The sequence below is a fragment of the Agelaius phoeniceus genome, chromosome 1 (genome assembly GCF_051311805.1).
Source record: "Agelaius phoeniceus isolate bAgePho1 chromosome 1, bAgePho1.hap1, whole genome shotgun sequence".
In the NCBI taxonomy this organism is placed as follows: domain Eukaryota; kingdom Metazoa; phylum Chordata; class Aves; order Passeriformes; family Icteridae; genus Agelaius; species Agelaius phoeniceus.
This window is the reverse complement of record NC_135265.1, coordinates 22215460-22238714: the sequence shown is the minus strand read 5'-3', so window position 1 is coordinate 22238714 and position 23255 is coordinate 22215460. Positions and strand designations below refer to the sequence as shown.

The 23255-nt window shown below is 39.6% G+C and overlaps 1 protein-coding gene across 1 annotated transcript; it reads left to right on the top strand.

The window, feature by feature from the left end:
* The first annotated feature begins 916 nt into the window (after positions 1-916).
* STEAP4 (STEAP4 metalloreductase) lies at positions 917-21273 on the top strand. Its single transcript, XM_054644986.2, has 5 exons — positions 917-1069; positions 15980-16435; positions 17789-18316; positions 18854-19018; positions 20009-21273. Exons 2-5 carry the CDS (start codon positions 15980-15982, stop codon positions 20276-20278), a joined length of 1419 nt encoding a protein of 472 aa, XP_054500961.2. The 5' UTR covers positions 917-1069; the 3' UTR covers positions 20279-21273.
* The last annotated feature ends 1982 nt before the right edge of the window (positions 21274-23255 follow it).

Genomic DNA, 23255 nt, shown 5'->3' with positions numbered 1-23255 from the left:
CCCAGTGCAGTGACAGATTGTTCTGAATGAAACTTCTTATTGTCCTTTCTTTCTGATTTTAGAAAGTACCTCTGTGTTTTATATATTCTATGACTCTTTCTTCTTAGTGTGCTTTTCTAATTAGTTTTCAGTAAATCTCCCAAAGTCAAGATTATGTAAAAATATTTTTCTTTTACTGTCTTCCTCTTTAATGTCAGAAATTGCTTGCAACTCTAGAGGGCTATATTATTTAAATCCCCTTTCAAGTCATTTTTCAGACTTACCAAATTTCAGTGCTAGTGGGACTTTCTTAGCCCCTTGCTCTTATCTGGATTATGATCTAGTTCAATTATGCTCAAGTCATCTGTTTTGAATTATGTCCCATTTCAAACAGATATGTAACATCACAAAATTCACATCTACACAGTGGCTTATCCCTTAAAGATTCATTTCTCATTATCCATCACAGACTCTGGCACCTCAGGATAGCTGCACTTACCAAGAATATCCAGAGAATTTCAGAGATCAGCTACTTTCAACCACCCCATGCCAAATTCCTTTCATCCCAATGTGGCAATCTTACTGTCCTTACCTACAAGTGGAATGGCACAGAAGAGCCAAGATACAGAAAAGTAGCTTTCCTTCCAGGCAAATATTTGTTGTTGTGCTTCTACAACATTGCTGGCTTACACAATTCTGGTTAGTCTTACAAGAGTGGGGAAAGGCAGCCAAACCTTAGCTCTGGCCAATAGCCAAGGGGCAAGTCAGTGCCAGCATGATAAAAGCAAGCACAGCTTCACCCCAGCTGTAAATACAAGGGCTGGGACTTTCCCTGAGACTTTGACGGGAAGTTCTTTCATCCCACACAGACAGAAAAAGCTTGCAACATCCCCTCACATATTCCTGCCCTGTACACTCACCCTGGCTTCCTCTAGATAAATACCAGCTGGGCTGCCAGGGTTTCTGTGTCTGCTCCAGGCAGCAGGACCTCTCTGCAGCTCCTGAGGTTTCCCTTGGTCCACATACAGCATCTCACCAGCTGGGAAAGCACTGGCTTGCTTAGGGGGACTGCATCAGGCTGAGTGCACAGGTGAGTTTTACACAGACAACACAGCTTTCTCTCATTCCTGCAGGTGAGAATGGGGAGCAAAATGGCTAAACTGTCAACCTGAGAAGTTTAGGTGGGCTTGAAGTTAAATTTTTAAGTCTCTTGATGAAATTTTCGCCCAGCCTTTCTCTCTGCTAGACAAAAAGACCACAAAGCCAGGCCATGTCTCCTGGGTTTTTATTGACATTATACAATCTACTTGTAGCTAAGAGCTGATGTAAGGAAGCATTGAGAAATAAGAAAGTAATTTTATGTATAAAGTCAAGACCAACCAAAACTTCAGATTTGTCAGTTAATATTCAGAGAGCTTACATAGCAGATAACAGGCTTATTTAATCTTCCAGAGGTGTTTGTTATAGCTATTGGCATACAGTGAAGAAAGCTTCTGCAAATAAGGATTGGTCAGTGAGGTTTAAATAATGAAGCTAGAAAGTGGATTTTCTTTCCTATGCCAGAGCCAAAATATTGGTTTGAATTTCAGCAGCAAGGGCAGGGCGTTGTTTTACCCTGAATTATAAGTTATCACTAATAAAAGTTGGAACTAATGATTATTTTTACTTATGGATTCATATGTGGATTTCAAGTCCTCTCATTCCACTCAAGCAGCATACCAATTTTAATGCTGTTTAATATTTTATAAGCAAGGGGCTTCAATGCTGTAGAGAGAAATGGATTTTTCTTAAATATTGTCTTATACCAGCTCCACATTATTAATTCAGAGAACATTTGCAGCTGTCAGAACTGTTCTTCAGCTTTGATATAGGAAAATTTCATATCCTCTCTAAATCTGTAATGCAAACTGTCACTCAGACTGTAGGCCAATTTTTTCAAGTCTGTTAAGACTCCATGAAATGATGCAATTAGAGGAAGATGAAAATTCTTTTTTAGATGTGGCCTTTCTGAAGCTCCTAGATTTGTTAATAGCAATGATTTAGACTAGCATGAAGTAGCACTGTAACTACATATCAAAATATTGCAATAATCATTGAGAAATCAAGCATCGCTGTTTTCTTCCTCCCTGTTGGACTTTTCTCACAAAAATATATTAGGCACTTTTCATATTTGTACATTTTTAGGCAGATGGTATGTTTTTTAATTACTTCTCCTAGTTACAGGCAGAAATGATAATCAGATGAAGTTCTACTTTGTGTTGAGAAATTATGAACAAAGTGTGTAGCCTACACTAGCAGTTGGTTCCAGAGCAGGAGCTCCCTTGGGAATGAATCTGCTGCTCTCCACCATGTACCATTCTGTGTCTCACATTGCAGAGCAGCTGGGGCCAGGCAATCTTGGCTGCTCATGGGGGAAACAAAACTATCTCACTAATTGCAGTTAAGCTCACAGGACCAGACCAGAGCTACTCCAAAGTAAAAACCCCATCAGCGTGGGTGCTGGGTGCTCCCTATAAACCCAGTCTCTCAAAAATACAGACAGCAACTGAGACTTTCAGGCAGGGTAATTAACATCTACATATTTTAAGGTCTCTTTCACTGGTCCCTAGTCTATTTCTTATTTAAACCACTTTATTTGGTAACTTCAAGATTTGAGCCAACATTTCTTCATTTCTCATCTTGGTTGCTGAACTAGCAGAGTAGAACTGCAAGATTTTCAATATCTTATTTTCTGTGGGACTTTTTAGAGGCATTGTCATTTTGATTTTATTTCTATTCTATTCAGAGTTTCATGTATATTGACTTTGGGGTTCAAAAGCCAGGTTTTGGGAAGAAAATGTAGAGACAGGTATTTAAACATAACATTTGAATGTTTCTTGCATTTCAGTTGTGGGGAGCTTTTTGTCCCTGTATGCTCTAAAACAAAATATTGGGGATTTTTTTTCCTCTTTTGACATCATTGTTTAGAACAAGATACTGTCTTCTTTTTTAAAATTTTACTGACGTGTACTCCCCTTAGTGAGAGCACTGTCAATAAAATACTCACTTGATTCACTTACTAGATGTTTGTAGGCAGGGCTGTGAGAAGTAGGGGCACTCCCAAATGTCCTGGTGGGCCCTTCCTTGGGCTCCCAACAGCTTTGTCCTCCCAGCTGAGGAGGTCTGAGCAGGGTTCTGGGACTGTGCTGGGTGGCAGCTCAGGGGAGCACTGGTTATACTGGTGCCTCTTGGAGGCAAGGAATAGCTGCCAGCAAAAGCATTCATTAGAGGACTGATAGAGCTTCCTCCCAACTTCATAGTGACTACTGAGTGCAGCCCTGGATGCACCACTGCCAAGGTGACTTTCAGCTCTTGTTTTTACTTTACAAAGCTGTTGAGTGCTGTCTCTGCTGGTGGGGTTACCAGAGAAATGCCCTAACTTTGCTGGGGACAGGCTCAGGCTGCCTGGGTTGGGACTGCTCTTCCAATGCTTGGCTGAGCTGCTTTGTTTGTTGCACTGGCAGAGCCTGGATCAGCAGCACAGATCAGCCTGGCTCAGCAGCAAGGCTGGGTCCAACCTTCCACTGGGACATGCAGTTCCCATGACTGTCTTTGAAAAACATGAGGTTAAGATTAAATCAGGAGTGAGGACAGGTTCTTAGCTAAGGATAATTTCCCTACATGAGTTTTTCCCAAGTGGGGAAGCCTTGCCAGGACAAGTAAAAATGTACAGAAAAACCACCTCCATAAACAGCACTGTATCCCTACAAAATTAGAATATTAATAAATTTGATTTGAGTTCCGAAACATGAAGTGTTCCAGAGTTCATATAACTTGGCACTTCAAAGGTGCTCAATTATAATAATCTGCTACAAACTGCTTGATCAATGTTGAAAAGGCTCAGCCATCCAATTCAGACAAGTTACAGCACCTGAGGACTTGGATCAAAGTGTTTTACTGCTGCCTACCCCCTTTAGTGATGCCAACTATGTGAGCAAGTTTCTGGAGGCCTCTAGATAAACAAGCCTTAAGAGCTAAGAAATTAAGTGAAGAAGTTGATTGCCAAAGAGCAAAACACTTTCTGGCATCATTAAAGCAGAAGATAGTTTGACAAATGATTTCTCTGGGGTGGTCTCATGCTATGATGACTGTGAGAGCAGGAAATATGTAAAAAGACATGAGTACTCACAAAAAGCGGATAATTATGCAATAATCATAATAGCATAAAATGGTAATTCAATAAAGACAGTGAGTTTATTCAGAAAATTCAGTTCCTTATTTTGTATGGCATTTCCTTGCTGGATATCAAGAGAGGGTCACCCTGCAGGAGGGAATTATTTTGTCCAATTAGGCAATTACAGAAGCAGCATGACACTTTGTTTCCTACCTCCTGGCACCCTCTTCTTTGCTCTTCAGCTAAGTTTAGTAAAAAGCTTTTCATTTGTCTCTGTTCCAAATATCCACTTTTTCCTTCACTCCTTTTTTTGCTTATTGCATGGTCTTGACATGCAGACCCAAGAGTGACTTCTGCCTCGACCCCACATATTCCACAGGTAGGAAATGAGGGTAGGTCTCAGACCCTGACTGAGACCCAGGAGAGAGCAGAAGACAGAAATCAGGGTGAGTTTTCTCTGAAGGCCACAGCCCCTGTGTAAGAGGGCACAGGCAGCAGGGATTTGTATGAGATGTTTTGTAAGGGTTCCTGTCCCCCATGCAGTGGCACAGGATAACTCTGGCTCCCCATTGCAGCCTGTAAACAAGTTGGTGGCAGTGCTGCACCCCAAGAGCAGTGGGCCAAGGCAGAGAGATGTCATTTGTACCAATGTCTGGGCTGGGAGAGGACATAATAACTCACTGGTGTGCACACCCACCCCTGCTTGCCAGGCAGGAATCACCAGCAGCAGCTCGCCCATCTGCAAACCTGGGCTGAACTCAAAGGATGCTTTGGTTCAAAAAAAAAAAAAACCAAGAAAACCCCATAAACCCTCGATCTTTCCTTTTCTCAGCATAGGATGCTGCCCTGAACAGCTCTGTCAATTTTTTAGTAATCTTGTTGCTGGGAGTTTTTTTTCTATTTTAAGAGCATGTTTCTAAATTCAGGCTCCTCAGCAATTAATTTTCAAAGCCTGTAACTTAACATTATTGCTTAAAGAGTTTTGAAATCAGCGGCTCAGTAAGAAGGGGAGCTTCTTCTATCTTGACAAGTATCTAAAACATTGTCTGATAAGAATTTTTCTGTGTTCAAATATGCAACAGCATATTATAATATCTATCTCACTCTTTTTTTTCCTTTTGTTTTTGGGATATTTTGGGTTGGTGTGTTTTGGGGGTTTTTTTTGAGGAATAATTTCTTCTGAAAAAATCAGTGTTCATTTTGTCCTGGAGACAGGCATGTCTCTGCAGATGCCACTCAGATTCAGTGAAATGAGAGAGGAAAATGTTCAAGTCCACATAAAATAAAGAAAGGAAACAAAAAGGAGCAAGTAAATACAATTAGTACACTTCACATCAAGTGAGTAAGGGAACTGATGAAGTTATCCACAGTCTTGGATTGTCCAATCATATGTCTTTAAACCTGGATTAATGAACTTTCTGTAATATCTGCTTGGCCCCATTCCCGAAATTTTGCAAATCCACATTTATTTGTTTTGGCAAGAAAGTTTCATACTCATGCTTTGTTTCCTTAAATCTTTCATCATATTCTCACTTCTCAGATTTCTAAGAGTGTAAGACAGCCAGGAACATTGCTGCTGCACCACTGCAGCCACCTTGCCCTTTCTTTCATGGAAGGTGGAACAAAACAAGTGAGATTCATTCTCACACTTGTGCAACCTGTTCCAAAAGTAAGAGAACTGCAAAGAATTCATTAGTGTAAATGGGAAGAGAGTCAGGCTTTTCATGCTCTCCTAGAGCTCATAATAAATATGTGCCATGAAAACATTTTTAGTGTTCAGAAGGTCTGGTTTTGGTAGGTTGCTGGTTTAATTTCAGCTAATTCCAGTCTCACTGCAAGGCACTGATGGCTGTCAGTAAGAGCTCCCCAAATAACATCCCCTCCTTGTTTTCCAATACTGTCAAGAGACCACAATGATGTTGGGTAAAAAATGCTTCACTCCATTCTTTCTCTTTTGGTGGTACAGATATGCATTTGGGTGTGTGTACTTCACAAATTTTTGGGGTGTCCATTACTTTAGCTTGACTTCTGTAAGAATGAGAAATCCTCTTAGTCGTGCAGAGGTATGTGAGTGTCTCACATTTATGTGTGTTCCTCAATCATCTTTTTACTGATGATTTCAAACAAATATACCAGGAGGGCAGAGTGCTTGCTTCTTCTCATTTTGCAAGAAAGAGGGGCAGCTGAAGACCCCACAGAAGAGTCTTGAAAAATAAAAGACTATTATGTGGCTATATACATTTGAAATACCTAAAATCCACTAGAAGAAATGTTACAGGAGTCATCTCCTGTGATTAGAAACAGTTTCAATCAGTGCCTGTAATCAGCCAAGAAACACAAACCCCTAGGAAGCCAGGCTTTATTATTTCTAGTGTTATTTCTCTGTGAGACACAGCTACTTGTTACTGGCTCTAAATGGCAGATAAAAGATGCTCAAGAAAATCACTTCACAGCGAGGGAACGCCTCGGCAGGAATCCAAGAGGTGCCTCCCCATGCCTGGTGGATCCTCAAGCATGGCTCAGAACATCTCCTGGGCCAGCTGGGATAAACCCAGTGCCCCTGCACTGCAGGCAGGGATCTCTCTCTCCCTCACACTTGCTCACCTGCACATGTTTTAAGAAATATTTTCATTCTTCTTGCAGTTGAATAGGCTGAATTAAAGCTTAATACCTACAAACCTCAAAATAAAACAACAGCCCTGAAGAGACTGAGGAAATGACTCAAGTTATAGCTGTGTATTACATATTTATGGGAGCAGCTGGAGGTGGTGAGATTTCCAGCCCTCTCAGTATTTTGCTATGATTTAGACAACATTAAGCACATCTATTTAGGACTATATTTCATCTGTTTGAAGAGCCTCCAGACAGTTTTAGTGTCCTCCTGATAAAAAGTGAAGATGTGGGAAATGCAGTGTCCTCCATAGGAGGATTTATTGTCTCAAAAAATTATTTTTTATCAGCTTTGTCAAAACTTGGAGTCCAGGATTTTCTGCTGAGAAGAACAGCAGATATTCATTTGCTTGAAAGAAAATTCATGCATAATTTGTTGTAATAGGTTTGCTGGAGCTATTCTGCTGATTTCTTGATGTGTTTAAATACTGGATTAATCATGGGACAGTAGTTGAGCCACATGGCTTTTAGTTTTAGGTGTATCAAGAAACAGAAAATGCAATTTGTATTTTAGGGCAGATTTGGTTCCAGAGATGTCATCTTCTAAGAAACATTTTTTGTTATAGAATGTCTTCCTTCTGTCTCTGAGGAAATAGTAAAATTAAATTTTAAGTAAATGGGACCACCTCAGAGTAGTGTACCTGTCTTTCTGAGAACAATTTCTAAATCTCATTTCACCTGTTTTCCACATTACAACAGAATTACTGTATATTAAGCATGTGTGAAATATTTCATAAAGTATTCCAAAGATGCAGTACTACTTATACAAGAAGTAAAGTAATCATTTTCCTCTTTTTGTACTATATTTAATGGGCTACTATACATAATTTTACTGTATTAGGGCGTTTTTATCTAATATGTACCTTTTGATCATAAATTAAGAGACAAAGCAGGAGTCTTATTTAGGAAAAAACCCTGCAGCTAGGGATGACTTCTGCTTGCCAGTACTTGCAATAAACATTTAAGGCAATAATGAGAATTACCTCTATTTGAGAAAGAAAGTTTAACTTTGGAGAACTTGACAGTATGGGAAACTAAGAATTATCAGAGAAAAAAGTATAAAGCCAAATAAACATATGTACCCATTTACTTATTTGTTTCAAGTTCATCATGCTCACCCATGGGTACATAGAATTTAAAGGAAACAATGAGAAACAAAGACCTAATATTAAAAAAATTAAAAAAATAATCCTGGCCATGTCCACTGCCTCTGGCACCTTTGGTCATAGGCAGTGCTCTTTATTGCCCCCAGCATAAGTACATGCCACTGGGATGGTGTCAAAGCACCCTGGCTACCAGGAGTGCTCAACCACAATTAGGATATATGTTTAGGGAGGGAGGGAGGGATTAGGGGTACACAGAGGCACTGGGGGAGCAAACCTGACTGAACCTGCTTGGTCTTTTCAAAGAGACATGAGGAAAGTCTGCAGGGCATGAGACAAGGGCTTATTTTCACCATTTCAACATTAAATGCCAAGTCGAGATTAGCTCACAGTAGCCCAGCAAAATTGAAATGAATAATCATATCAGGTCCAACAGAGTTCAGGGCTTACTCTCTGTAGTGGTGATGGGAACCTCTTCTCAAAATCTTTTGGAAGAGAATGTTCTGAACCTCTGTTATTTAAATGAGCTGTCATGTGCTCAGCCCTGCCTGAGTGGTTCAAACCATGTAAGCAAGTTCCTGAATCCATGTAAAGAACTGCACGCTTCCAGGTGTTTCCTGACTAGAGAGGGACAGAACTTTGATTGAAAAAAGCCTCTAGCAGAGGCTTGAGGACTTATCTATGTGGATGCTGTGTGAGAAGGCTCAGCTGATCTTTGCTGTAATGAAAACAAGAGATACAGAAGCAAAAAACCAAACCAAAACAAACAAACAAACAAACAAAAAGCCAACAAAAAACAAACCAGAAACAGCTAAACCCTCCATGTTAAAAGAGCAGTGTGGTTATGGCGTGATGCAAGAAATCATATTGGTAGCTTAAAATGAGGGCACAGTCTGAACTCAAACCACTTGTCCAGATGCCCCAGGTTCACTCCTGTACAAGCAGAGTTAAACATCACAGGTTAGTGAACCCCAGCAAAGAATTAACTTCTCCATGGAGCAAGGTATATTAGAGCTCATCTGTGCAACAGACTCAATATAATAAGCTCCTATCTGTCAATTCAAGCATCTCTCCATCATTATAGAAGAATAACACTTTTGAAATATGGAAAAACAAGGTTTTCCTGGACAGGTGAAGTTAGATTTCATATCTAAATTCTACTACTAAGAACCACTGGAATAGGCCCTCAATACTGTTGTCATGACTTCTGTACAACCATATATGAATTTACACATATGAATCTACACTCAGCATGCTATATAATGAGCAAGATGTATTAAATCAGAACTATTATTTGCCTCCAGAATACTAGAGCAATGTCAAACTGCTCCTGAAAGGCCATTCCCATCCACTCTCTATTATTTGCACAGAGTAACAGAATCCTTGCTGTTATTTACATGGAAATAGAAAAATAATTAGTATACATAAAAAGAAGGCCTTTGACCCATCATTTTTACAGTTAAAATCCCATAATATTTGCTGTATGTATAATCCTTATGTCCACCTTTGGGATTAAGATTCTTACAATGAGCTTAAAAAGAAGAAAAAAATAAAGGAGAAACATAAATGGACCAGTGTTGGAAATCCTGGCACTAGTTCCTGCAGTAGACAACACCATGACCTACCATAACCTACTTATAAACCTTTCTTTTACATGGCAACAGGTCAAATTTCTTTGGCCTTTTCTCTTCTCATAGTCCTTATATCCTGCTTTGTCTTCTAAAATTTTGCCCTGAATCAAGAGATAAAAGAATATAATCCCAGTAAAAGATTGTGGACAAAGAGGGGAAAATACAGAGGTTCTGTCACAGCTTGGAGCCACCACAGGCAACCAAGAAACATCAAGTGCTCAAAAATGGATTTTTTCCCCAAGCAGAATAGCAAGCAGAGTACACTAGATCCTGAAGGTGGGAAGGTGATGTTACATGGGAAATACAATTTGAGAAGAAAGTTAGGTCAGGAGATTGGCAGCTGCTTAAAGAAAATCTGTTAAAAGCAGAGACATAAAGATTGCAATGCAGAGCAAGGACTCCCATAAGAGAGCCATGTGGCTGGAGCTGTCAGTTCTTCAAAACTTCATATTCAAATAACACACATAAACCAAAAGCTATGGACAAGCACAGAATTGTGCCAATATGTTGATATGATTTGAAAAGCCACAAAACAAAAGAAAATATGATTAGTAAGGTACATATAGAATAACAAAAAGTTTCTTGTAAAAACATAAACTGTTAAAGAAAAATCAAGGAGAGAATTGATCCATCATTCAGCTGAGGGAAACTATTGACCAGTGACTCCAAGAAAGCCAACTCTGTAATGGCTATTTTGCTTTTGTTCAATGGAAGGGTCAACCCCAACAGAAGGGTTTACATCAGTAGTGAAGAGCTGGAAATACTTGCTAAATGACAGAAGAAGGAGATTAGGCCATGCTTATGTGAGTTAAATGACCTGAGATCAGCGAGGCTGATGGAATTCATCTCACACCATTTAGGTGATAACTGAAGCATTTCCACAGTTGTAAATACTGTCTTTAAGAATTGTATGGAGGAGGTAAAGTTTTGAAAGACTGGAAAGGTAATAACAGCTATTTTTAAATGTAAGATGAAAGAGGTGCAGAATTATGGTCCTTTTAAATAATCCATTTAAAATAAATTCTCAAGCAAATTCTCAAGCAAATAGAGGAAGCAAATAGAAAATAAGAAAGAAACAGATGATAGGCACATGGATTAATCAAGAATAAGACATTCCAAACCAACCTTATTATTCCTTATAAAAGGATAACAGGCCTTGTGAATCACAGAAGTGATACAACTTGACACGAGCAAATTTTTTAGTATGGTAAATGTTAGAAAAAATGTCAAAAGCAAACAAAAAAATGCAGTTTAGATTAAACTAATACAAGGTAGGGTTCTGTGGAGCTAGAAAAAGAAACATTTTTCAGTCTTTCCATTAACCATTGTCAAAATAGAAGACTGCATTTACTGCAGATATACAGGGGGTTTCTCCTGGCAAAACCCCTATTCTTTCATTAAATGGCATTGATGACAGAATAGACATTCTACTTATTAAAGCTGACAATCTGACAAAGTTGAAAAGGGCTGCAAGCAAGTTAGAGGACAGCCTGGAAATCAGAATAATCTTGACAAATTGGAGCTACAGTTTGAAAAAATATGGTACTACTCAACGGGAACAAGTGCACGATACAACTCTGAAAACAGTACAGAAATCAAGGATGAAGTAAGTGGTATGGGAGAGGTACAATTAAAGGACTGGGTGTAAGAGGATGCATTTGCATTGGTATTTCAGTTCTGCCCAGATGTAGAAGCAGATCATCACTTCCAAGCTTTGCTTTACACTACAGGGTTATCTTGGTGGACCCGAATGCATTCAGCTGCTAGTGGGCATGCAGGCTGCAGGGCTAAAGTTAGTCCAAGGTGGAAATCTGACTTGTGGATGGTGTGCAAATCATGAGCTCAGCACCAGGTGTGCACTCCACATCTTGGTCCCTGTTGCCACACGCCCCTTGCTAAAGCACTCATCACCTGCACAAGCTGACTGACTATTGAATCAGCTGTGCTGTGAATGAGACAAATGTGACAGCAGGATTACATATGGACTGTGAGGCAACTAAAGCAATCCTTTTCTGTCTGGTAAGATCTCTGTGAGAGTACTGCAGTCAGCACCACACTTCTAATTAACAGTTGGAGCAGTTTAGCCTAGAAACATCAGAAGAAAGCCATGAGAAAGATCACCACTCTCAGAAATACAAGTTACAGGAAAGATGAGGGACTGTTTTATTTCTAGAAGAAAAGGGTGAAATAGTAACAGCTTTCATGTCCAACAAAGGCTGCTACAAAGAGAAGGGGGATAAACTGACACCTTTGACAGCTGTGTCTACTATGGGGGGGCAATACAGATTGCTCATACAAAAATTTGCCTAATAAAATGGCTGAGAAAGCAGTAAGCAAGGAGCTTCAGCATCCACTACACAGGAAGGTCTCACACAAACAGGTGAGACAAGCATCTGTCAGACTTGGTTAAACACAGTTCATTCTACTTTTAAAAGGACCTCTTAAGATCACAACCAGAGCAATTTTTTTGTTCCTTTTTAAAATGTAAAAAGTAAAATAACTATTTCCTGCTCCTTTCATCTTGTCTTTCTAACTTTTGAATCAGTCCACTGATCTTCCATCTGCATTTCATGTTACATCTTTCTGATATTTCCATTATCCATCCCATCTCCACTTTTCCACTTTTGGCACTGTACTTCATCCATGGTATTCCTTCTGCTAGGATATTCCTCCTTTTTCCCATGTGCAAAGCTATCTGCCTGTCTTAATTCGATTTCCTACATAGTCAAGAATTTGCACATAACTGCTTAACTAAACATTGTACCTTCCCCTTTGTTCACTTCCCCTTCGTGTTTATACACTGGGGGAAAATGACAGTGTTGCAGGTGACTTCTTTTTTTTTTTCAGCATCTCCTTTCATCTTTACTGACCAAGAAAACTCAGAGATTACCACCATTTTCCTTAAAATAGGATAACTCAGTGTAGAAGAATACAAGAACAATGCAGAGGAGAAAGGACACAGCTATCATTGCAGAAGTTTACACAGATTATCTTTCAAATAACAAAAGGCATTACTAGTGCTCTAATGTTATGGGGATGGATATAAGGAAAAATATTATGTATGCATACAAATCTCTATGGCTTTTTCTCAGATAATTTACAGCTACATATGTAAAAGAACAGATAATGATTACTGCATGTTCTTTTGCTGGTATTTCTGCTTTCTTCTGGTGCTTTGAAAGCACCCAGCACAACCCATGGGCATGGAGCAGAGCTCCACTGCCACCAGCTGCTGACTGACAGCCCAGTGCCAGCCTTTGGGCTGAGCTCCCAGGTACCAAAAAACCTTGTGTCCCTTGTGATATATTTCTGCTTCCCATCTGTCACACTGATACACCACAATAAAACACCTCATTCTCTAGAAAATTACTGTCTTCTTCAATTCCAGCTACTGCTGCCATGAATCTGGGAGTCCAGTTTCCTTCTTTTGACTTTAAAACCACACTGTGAGATGCTGCATGCTCTCTAAACACAGGCAGCAGTGCTAGGATGTGCCTATACACTCCCTATATGCTCGTATCCTACTGCCTGAATTAGCCTCCAGACATTCACTGCCAACCCACTGAACCCTTCTTTTGGTTCAGTTAGAGCCAGCTGACACAAAGACATGTCAAAAACAAGAAAAAGCAGGGTTCAATGGAGAACATTAACTTAATTACTATATTTTTTAGAAGGCATGCAGAAGACCTGGAATTTAAAAGTAAACTTGCTTTGTCTTACATGTGATTTTCAGAAATAACAGATGCACTATCAGTTTTACAATATAATCCATTTGTTAAAAATTTCATTGGTGACTAGTTTATTTCTAATATATAATTTGTGCTTTCATAACAGCTATGGGCACCCTTATTATCTCTTACAAAGAAAAGGTGAATTCTGCTCAATTTATTCAAGCAAATTGTCTCTCTTGTTAAAAATGGTATTAAGCTATATTAGACCACAAGAACTAAAGAAAACCTTAGCTCTCTTTAGCTTTCTATGCCTTTTACACTCCCTTTACATCTTAGATAGCACTTCAGGAAACCATATTTTGGGGAAAAAAAACCCATTTCTTCCATTATTTTTTTCTTTTCATCTCCCTATTTTTTCTTCTCTGGCAAAACAAGTTCAGTGTTCACTAGCAAATGAGGTGCTCGGTATAAGTGAACAATGGAAGTATTTTATAGACATTTCTCACTGGTGGATCCATTTCTATGTTAAATATGTTTATAAACCCAAACAAAACAAAACTCCACTGATCTACCAAATACAATACCTGATGTCATCCATCTGAGTTTTGGTTTTTTCCATCCTTAGTTCAGAGAGGAGAATGAATTGCACAGTTCACTCAGCAAAAACTTGAGGATTTCTTGAGGACAAATACAGATGCTTTCAACTGGATGATTGCATGTTACAAATAAGTTTTACTTTTTATTTTAGATAGGAGCCTACTTTGTAAAAACTAAAATTAAGGAAAGAGAGTTGAGTCCTACTAGGTACTGAGTTGGACCATTATTAATATTACATAAGCAACCCTTCTGTTCTTTTTGAAATACAGACTATGCCCAGAAAGGAATTTCATAGCTTTAGTCACATTAGAGCCTCGTGGGACATTAATAAAGCCTTCAGAGAATGATTTTCAAATATGTCAAAGGACCTTGTGACTTTATGCATGTGTCAGAGCACACAAATATGCAAGGCACATTCAGATGGTTCCCTTTGAGGATCTATTTTCATGCTCAGTGTACTACTTGTCAAAGTACATGGAGTCCAGCTGCAGAGAGCCAGGGTTAACTCCCTGCTGCACTGCAAAGCCTCCCATGGGGCCTGTCTGAGCCACACAGATCCTCCAGCACACAGGTGCTCAGCCCTCCTCTGCCTGAATCCTCTCCTTTCCCAGTGACCACAAGCATGTGCCTTGGCACCTCTCTAAACCAGGGCTCCCACAGCTCAGTGCAAGAGTGCAGCAGGGCAGGCCAGCCGAGGGCTACATAGCTACATACAGAAGTAGTCCAAGAAAAAAAATCTTCACATTTGATTCTCAGAATAAGAATTTATGTGTTTCTCTTGCAAGCAAAGCTTGTGCCCTACAGCATAGGTCATAGCTCTTATCCCTAAGTCATGGCAGGTAGGGAGAAGCTGAGGCCTGATTTTGTTCATTCACCAAACAAATGCAAGTTTTGGGTCAAATAATTTAAGATCATGTCAGATTTTTAAAAAGAAAAAACTGTTCCGGCTAGAGGAAAATACAAAAGAAAGTGAAGAACATCATCTCGGTGTTTTAAAAGGCAGTATGTATAAATTGCAGCATTCTGAATGGTGCTTCACAGAAGCATGTAAGCAAAGGGTCATAAACAACAGGAGCAAAGAAGTTGTTTTGGTTCTAGCTAAACACTTCATGCATTTCTTTTCTTTACAATTTCACCTGCAAACTGTAAAACCTGTTGGTCCCACAGCTCTAATTAGGACAGTTATCTATGAGGCAGTTTAAGAACTGAATTGGGGCTCCTGCAAATTAAATTTCTGCTCTAAGTACCAAACTGATGCACAGTCCAAGAGATGGTCAGACAGGTCTGTCTGATGGACAGACCCTGAGACCAGGGTCTCCTGTTGGATGTCTTAGGTGTTCTGCTCTGAGTCCACCTTTTGTTAAGGGAGAGCAGCATGTGGACCTGCTGCAAGACCTATGGAACAGACCTTTTTGATTCTGTATTTGTATCATGGGTCTCACTGTGCAAGTACAGAGCGAACACGCTGCCATTGCATGGATAATACATTAAAGACTTTGAAGTTGCCAGGTACAGTGATAAAGGTAGAGAGATAAAACCTCAAAGAGAATTTTACTATGAGTAATATATAAATATCAAAAATCTATTTTCAACATGAAATATTCAAGTCCACTGTCCAAATGCATCATGGAACATTCTTCAGGAAATTGAAGAACAATAATAAAACAAACTGGCACTGACTATTTGCATTAAGGAAATACTGAGAATAACAGATAGGTTTATAGCTACCTTTTATAATAACTCTTCATAAAGTATTTTTAAAAAGACCTTCCAGGTTCTAATCTGATAAGAAACAGACTCCTCCTCAATGCTTTTCTATAGCATAAATAAGCAGCAATTACTCTGAAAAGTATGCTACCCTTGCTCTCTGTGCTTCTGTGTCTTTTCCTCCTATTTTCTCTTTGAGAGAGGAAAACTGAAACAGTTCAGCTGGATGTTAAAATCCATAAAATGGAAAAGAGAGTGCTATAAGACATGGAGGACTGAATATTCAGAACATTGTTTTAAAAAGTGTATATAAATCTTCTGAGTGTGTATTCAGAAGAGTGTGCAGGAATCATATTAAAGGACAAGAAGAGGCTAAGGTGTCTATTTTATACACCCAGAGTGAATACAAACCTTTTATTTCCAAGAGATTGATGTTTTGCTTAGTTTGTTCCTTTGTTTTGTTAACAGATGAATAAAAAGTCTTCCAACACGATGGCTTTGGCTCCTAACACTTCTAACAAAAGAGAGACTGTGTGCATATTTGGAACTGGAGATTTCGGACGAGCTCTGGGGCATAAGATGATTCAGTCTGGCTACTCAGTGGTGTACGGAAGCCGAAGCACCCAGATATCCAACCTGATTCCCAAGGATGCAGAGGTGTTGGGGCACGCAGAGGCGGCACAGAAAGCTGCCATCATCATTATAGCAATCCAGAGGCAGCACTACAACTTTCTTACACCACTGGCAGAGGTTCTCCATGGAAAAGTCTTGGTGGACATCAGCAACAACTTGAAATTAAAGCAGTATCCAGAATCGAACGCGGAGCACCTGGCGCAGCTGCTGCCCGGCAGTAAGGTTGTGAAGGCCTTTAACACCGTGTCAGCCTGGGCCCTGCAGTCGGGCACGCTGGATGCAAGCCGGCAGGTAAGGCTGAGCAACGGGGGCTTCCTCTGTCACAGAGTTACACATTATATGGCTCCTTCTCAGCTGCACAAAACACACCTGAGACAGAAGAATTAGGCAGAGTTGAGATGGTGTTTTCACTATAATCTCTCATTTCAAACAAAATGTGAGCTAAAATTTACTTTGGATTTTTCGTATGGCATGACAGTGAATATAAATACCTTGCCTCTGAACTCAGAAAGGTGTTTAGAGACACTAGAGAAGTAAAAGAAGAAAGATAGCAGAGCTACAAGGGAGACAAAAAATCAGGAGTGTTACATCAATTGGTCATCAGGGTTCTAAAGTTAAACAGAAATGAGATAGGAGGAATTTTCACAGCAATAATAAAATGAAGAAAGCAAAACAAGGGAGGCAAGGGATGTGATAATGCAATGAGTATTGGCAAAAGAAGTATGCTGAAAGGTGAATAAATCACTAAAGCTTTTTAAATCATGGCCACCTAAGTTTAACACAACATCAGTGCATGCAAACTGTTTCAACCACCTCCTCAACCACAGGCCAGCAGGCACAGAGCTGGTCATAGGAAGTAGATAAATCATTTATTATAGCCCTGTTTTCAGTCACTTCAAAAGACAGTGCTCTTACAACACATGAAATCATCCAGCTACTCAAAGCACTACTAACTTTGCTCTCCACTGCCAGATAAATGGTTTTGGCTAGAGACCCAAGGGCTTCCAAGCCTAGGTTCTATAAACCCTGACCATCTCAACAAAAGCAGAAATTGCCCCCTTTCTCCCAGTTCCAAAAGCACTATATTGTCTTACACACTCACAGAAAAGATGATTTCTTCACTATTTTGCTAGACCTGGAAAGAACTAGCATTTACTTTTGTGACAGGCAAATCAAGTTTTAAAGACCTCTGTCCTCACTCCCTGGAGTATTTATGGACCACTATAGCAGCAACTGAAAATTTTGCTCTTACTTACAGCTATTGAAAATTTTGCTTCAATTTAGCCCTACAAAATCATGTGCTTACAAACTACTTGCAGATCTTCAGAAAAGTATGTCAAGTCTTCTACTCAAAGACATATGCTAAGGCTGGTATACATCGTTCTTTCCAGATATAAAATTCTGCCACTTGAAACAATCTTCTTCCCTAAAGTAAAGAATCATATTCAAAGTTCTTTTACTTGTTTGACAGAAGTACCTATAGGGTACTTTTTTGCCTATGTTAATTAAGGTCAGCAGTAAGCCAAGTAAGCAAAGAAGCAGCCAAGGAAGCTTGTGCTTACTCTCTGTATCCAGGCAGGATGGCAGTAGAGAAAGTCACAAAAATCTGTAAAAAAATAAACTTCTGTTTGTTTTTGTCTGCAGGTGTTTGTCTGTGGAGATGATGTGGAAGCTAAACAAATGGTCATGAATATTGTTCGTGCACTGGGTCTCACTCCAGTAGATAAGGGATCCCTCTTGGCTGCTCAAGAAGTAGAAAATTACCCTCTGCAACTCTTTCCAATGTGGAAGTTTCCCATCTTTTTGTCCCTTGGCCTAACTGCATTCTTCTTCTTCTACTGTGTGGCTCTTGATATAATTTACACTTACATTTATGAAAACAATAACTTTTCATTTTTTATTGCAATTACCATTCCAAATCGGGTCTGCCCTGTAATGGCACTCATCCTTCTTGCCTTGGTGTATCTGCCTGGTATATTTGCTGCAATTATTCAGTTATACAGAGGTACCAAGTACCGCCGTTTCCCAGACTGGCTGGACAAATGGATGCTGTGCAGGAAACAGCTTGGACTAATAGCCTTGGCATTTGCTTCCCTGCATGTTGTGTTCACCCTTGTTACTCCAATGCGCTCCTTCGCAAGCTGGAGAACTGGCAAAAGAATCATCTCCCAGGTAAGTTTTGTTCCCTGCTCTAAGCCTTCCCTTATTCTGGCCCTGTTAAAATACTACCATCTACCTGGAGCTTCAGAAGTCCAATGTTCTTTAAAATAGAGTAATATTCCTAGATTTTGTTTCTTTCAGACATTGATATATCTGTATTTTGTTGATATTATGTTGAGCTGAGGGGATTTCTGGCCTCAGGCTTCCTCCTAGATAGTTGACATATTAATAAAATAATCAGGGAAAATGTAAACATTACTTCTTCATATACCTTCAGGAATATATTATATTATGACTTTCTGATCTTACTTAACAAAGGATCACATATCTCCCTTCAACAGGTCTACAGAATACACCTCAAATACAGTTACATGGAACCTATATGTAATATAATTCTTCTGCTTTTTGAGCAGGCATTCAAAGTAAATCTCTGATAATCAGAGAGTTAATGTATAACATTTATCTCCTACTTACCTGTAAGGAAACTTCTTCTCCTTATTGGTTCTAAAACTGCTATCACTAAAATACATCTGGTCTTCTTTTCTTCAGGTACTGAACAATAAAACAGAACCACTCGACCACACTAATGCCTGGCTCAGTGACTCTTATTTGGCTTTGGGAATTTTAGGATTTTTTTTATTTGTTCTTCTGGGAATAACTTCCTTGCCTTCAGTCAGCAACAATGTCAACTGGCGAGAATTTCGATTTGTTCAGGTAAGAAGACCATCTCTAAAAAACGTTCTTTTAAAACACCTCCTTTCCTTATCAACAGTGGCCATGGGCAGGTTTACTAGAGACTTATGGCTTTCCTCCATTATTATCTCCAAATGTGCATTATCCACCATCACACAGTGAAAAAACATCTACATGGCCATACAGCTGTAAAAACTCCCAACTGCTCTGATGGCCACTTATGGTACAACTGGGATTACTGCATTAACAAGAGAAAGCTAAGAAGATATGAGCTCCTAAATGAAAAACAGAAAGCTGACTTTTACATCAAATTCCACAATTGTACTAAGTCACAAAATAATTTAGCCATTTTATTGAGTTAATTTTTTTGGTTCACAAGATAATTCACTTAAAATGGATCTGAAAATTACTTTATAACTCAAATCTTCTCAATGCCAAGCATCTAAAGAGAATCTGCAATTTCTGCAGGCTGTAAAAACTGCTGTGACTGTAAATAGGCTGCCCTTGGTAACACTATAATCTCAGCTCTCCATTTGGAGGAAGTTTGGTGCAAGCTGCCGTGCCTCTGCAGGAGCTGGGCTGGAGGGGAGGGGAGGCAAGAGAAGGGGAAATTACTATCAATGAATGTTTTATCAAGGCAAAAAACTTGCACGGTATGATACTTCTGGATGGATTAGCACTATAGCATAAAAAAATACTTAATCTCTCCACTGAATGTCAGTGTTTTCTCTGCTTTTTCACATATTTGACAGCCACTAGGCAGAATGTGTGAGCTAGGAAAAATTATAAGGGTTACTGATAGAGAAAAAAACCAAACTATTTAAACTCCATTTTATTTTTTTAAAAAATAATAAGAGCCTTTATGTTATATAAAACAGTTTCATTTCACCAGTCCCCAAGTTGGCATATGCCACAAATCTTACTGTGTCCTTAAATTTGTATTTGTTCTGGTTTAATTTACTGTTTTAACCATCATTTCTTTCCTTCTTTTTTTTCTTCCTTCTCCTTTAGTCCAAACTGGGATATCTGGCACTGATTTTGTGCACAGCACACACGCTGGTTTATGGTGGAAAATGGTTCCTGAGCCCATCAGCATACAAGTGGTATCTTCCAAACATCTATATCCTCTCCCTCATTGTTCCATGTGCTGTACTGGTTGTCAAATTTGTGCTGATATTTCCTTGTATAGACAAACCTCTCACACAAATTCGGCAGGGCTGGGAGAGGAATCCCAAATACTCAAAACAGTCAAATCACATTATCAACAAGTCTGCTGTATAATTAGACTACAGTATATTATTAAAAAAATATTATGAGGGCATATCCAGATGAAGTCTTAGGGCTACTCTATCTGTAAAGGGAGAGAAAAAGTGAAAACTTGGCCAGGCTCTATAAAACAAAGCTACCCTAGAGACAAGCTTTACAAATGAGGCCACTGAGTTTCTGCACCTCAGGCATGCTTTCACACAGGTGCAGACCCATTCTTTCACTTTGTTTATTTCCCCTTGCCTATTCACCCTCCATCCTAAGAAGGGTATGTGAGAAGTAGGTGTTGTTCCACGTCCCTCTTGTGTTGTCCTGAACTCCTCCAGAGCTGAGCAGAACCACAGAAACCTTTGGTGTTAGACAGCGTTTGCTCCTCTTTCTTATCCTGCCCACCAGACTCAGCTCTACGTGCACCTACACATATCCACAGAGATCCATATGCACACCTGCATGAGTTTCCACACATTTCCCTGTTTCTAAACCCAGGAGCCACCAGCACCAACAGAACAGGGGCATGAGGGATGCTAGCTAAGGAACAAAGCTTTGCCTCCTAGCATTGTTTATCCTCCATTAATATCTGATCCAAGGAGAAAGCTATGTTGATGCCTTAGAGATGGTTGAGTAAGATTTGTTTGGTTTGTGTACAGGAACCTTGATGTTCAAAGTGTGTGAGTCAAGGACTGCTGAATCTTTGCTTGTGCTGCTTTACCAGAAATTCAGGGGCAAGGGGAAGGAGTAGAGATCAAAATGGCAGAGATGTGAGAAGTGCTTACAAGCCTCAGCTTTTCAAGTATAGGCAAAAAATGATCTGTGATTTTTTGTGTAAGCAGTGAGTTGCAAGAAAAGAAACTGAAGGAAAATCCTTTTATTTGAGGGGTTATATGTCAAAGTCATATCTCATGAAGATAATACTGTTGATTTTTCAAAAAATAAATAATTGGATGTGATATTACAGAATTTCTATGAAAATACACGTTTTAAAGACAATAAAGATTTTTTTTTACACCATTGAGCTCTGTTATCATTTTGGGAACCTGCTCCGCTAAGATGCAACTGCTGGTATGGTCAGTTGCACAAAGGTGTTGGGAAGCCTTGGAACAAATAATAAAATGGGAACAAATAATAAAAAGTCTTCAGCCAGCTGCCTGGACTTGTCTTCCCCATCTTTGTTTGCTTTTTGGATGCTCACATAAGCAGATCTTTGCTTAGTCATCCAAGTAGGCTGAGGGTGTTGGGGAAAAACAGGTTCCAGCTGGGATAGTAACATCCTGTTAAACTGCAAACAGAAGATCCAACAGTCTCCTTTGGACTGGAGAATAAAGAAAAAAAATATGCTGGTTTTATAGGAAGAAAATTGCTTACTATTTTTTTTACCTCTCTGCTGTTCTCCCTGTCCATACAAAGAACATTCACATACATGAAAGTATAAGCATGCTACCTAGCATAGCAAGATGTGTTTTCAAACTAGCACTATCAAGCAGCTTTAAAAATAAAATAAAATATTTTTAAACCCCCCCCCAAAAAAAAAATAGACAACTATCTGAACAATATTTCTGAAAACATGTCTCAACCATGGAATCCTTTTTAATTCTGGGCAATACACCCCCTCTTCATGTCATCCTCTGTCCCAGAATCTTTTCTTTATGCCCAAAAGAATGGTAATCTGGGCTATCAGCAATTGATGGAGCCAGATTTCTTAGAAAGAATTCTGGCACCAAGTACTCTTACTAACCAGCACTGGTGCATATGTTATACTTGTCCTAAACTGATACGCACATGTTGATGTAAGTCTTTACACAAGTTTTTCTTGACCTGTGCCATGATGAAGTAGTACTACACTTCAAGCTTCCTTCAATGATTTTCCACAGAATCATTTCTTGCAGAAGGGATCAGGTATAGGCTCAACAGGCCCAAGTGACAACACTGTTGTGAGGATGCCTGTAACACCTCCTTACAGCTCCCTGGAGGAGAGATGGAAGCAGTAGAAAGAGAGGAGGAAAACAAGGCAGAACAACAAAGAGAGAGATTGTGTTTTCATGAGTACAAAAGGGACAGACAAGAGCAGAAAATAAGTAGCAGCATTCTGAGTGAATATCCTCTAGATTTGCCATTTTGGTGGTAGATTCTAGTCTCAGTGACAGGTACTCCAGATTTATGTTATTACCAGTAGCAACAGTTCCAAAGCACTGACACATACTGAGTTTTGATATTACTTTATAAAGGATTTATTCTCAGAGTTTCTGCCTCTCTCCCAGTACAGACTTAAAACCTGCCCTTCCTCTCTCACAGCTGAGGCTCTGGGTTGGAGTTTAAACTCCAGCAGCCATGGCAAGTCCTATTTAAAAGCCATGCTTTATGAAATACAAACAGTGCAAGTGCTCTGCATCTCTTCCTCTGAGTGAACAGGCTCCTTTGTGTTTTCTGAGGGCCTTGTGTTAAAAGAGGCCAAACCAAGTCTCCTTTACCCTCACCGGGAACCAGCACAAAGCTACCATGGCTGGACTGAATGCTGCTCTGTACGCTCACTCACAGCTAATCCATAGTCTCAAACACCCACAGGACTGTCCTTCTGCAGGCAAGACAAAGGAACTTCTTTGGGGATGGATATCACGTTGTTTTGTCAAAGGAAAACAGACCAAGATGTACTGGAAATGCAAAGCAGCTGGGTACGATTTGCAATTTACTGTTTACTCCAAGGATCAAGTGCCAATATTGGCTGTGTACAAACCAGGGAGGCAATAAATGCTGTTTGCTTGCAAGGGGGGTGTGGAGAAGCTCTCAGGAGCAGACCCAGAGCCCTTGCATCTGAACTCAGCAGCAGGTGCTTTGTTGACTTCAGTAGGTAACAGGTCAGATCTTCATCACTCACATCTGAGTAAGGGATTTCATGTCCTCTTCATATCCTCTTGTTCTTTCTTGGGCAGCTGAGGAGGATTTGATTTACAAATTTACTTCCCAAACATGGTAGAGAAAACAAATGCAGTAATCATAC

Coding starts and splice junctions, on each gene's coding strand:
- STEAP4 (XM_054644986.2), top strand. CDS start 15,980: ATGAATAAAAAGTCTTCCAACACGATGGCTTTGGCTCCTAACACTTCT. Junction 16,436..17,788: donor CGCTGGATGCAAGCCGGCAG/GTAAGGCTGAGC, acceptor TTTTGTCTGCAG/GTGTTTGTCTGTGGAGATGA. Junction 19,019..20,008: donor GAGAATTTCGATTTGTTCAG/GTAAGAAGACCA, acceptor CTTCTCCTTTAG/TCCAAACTGGGATATCTGGC.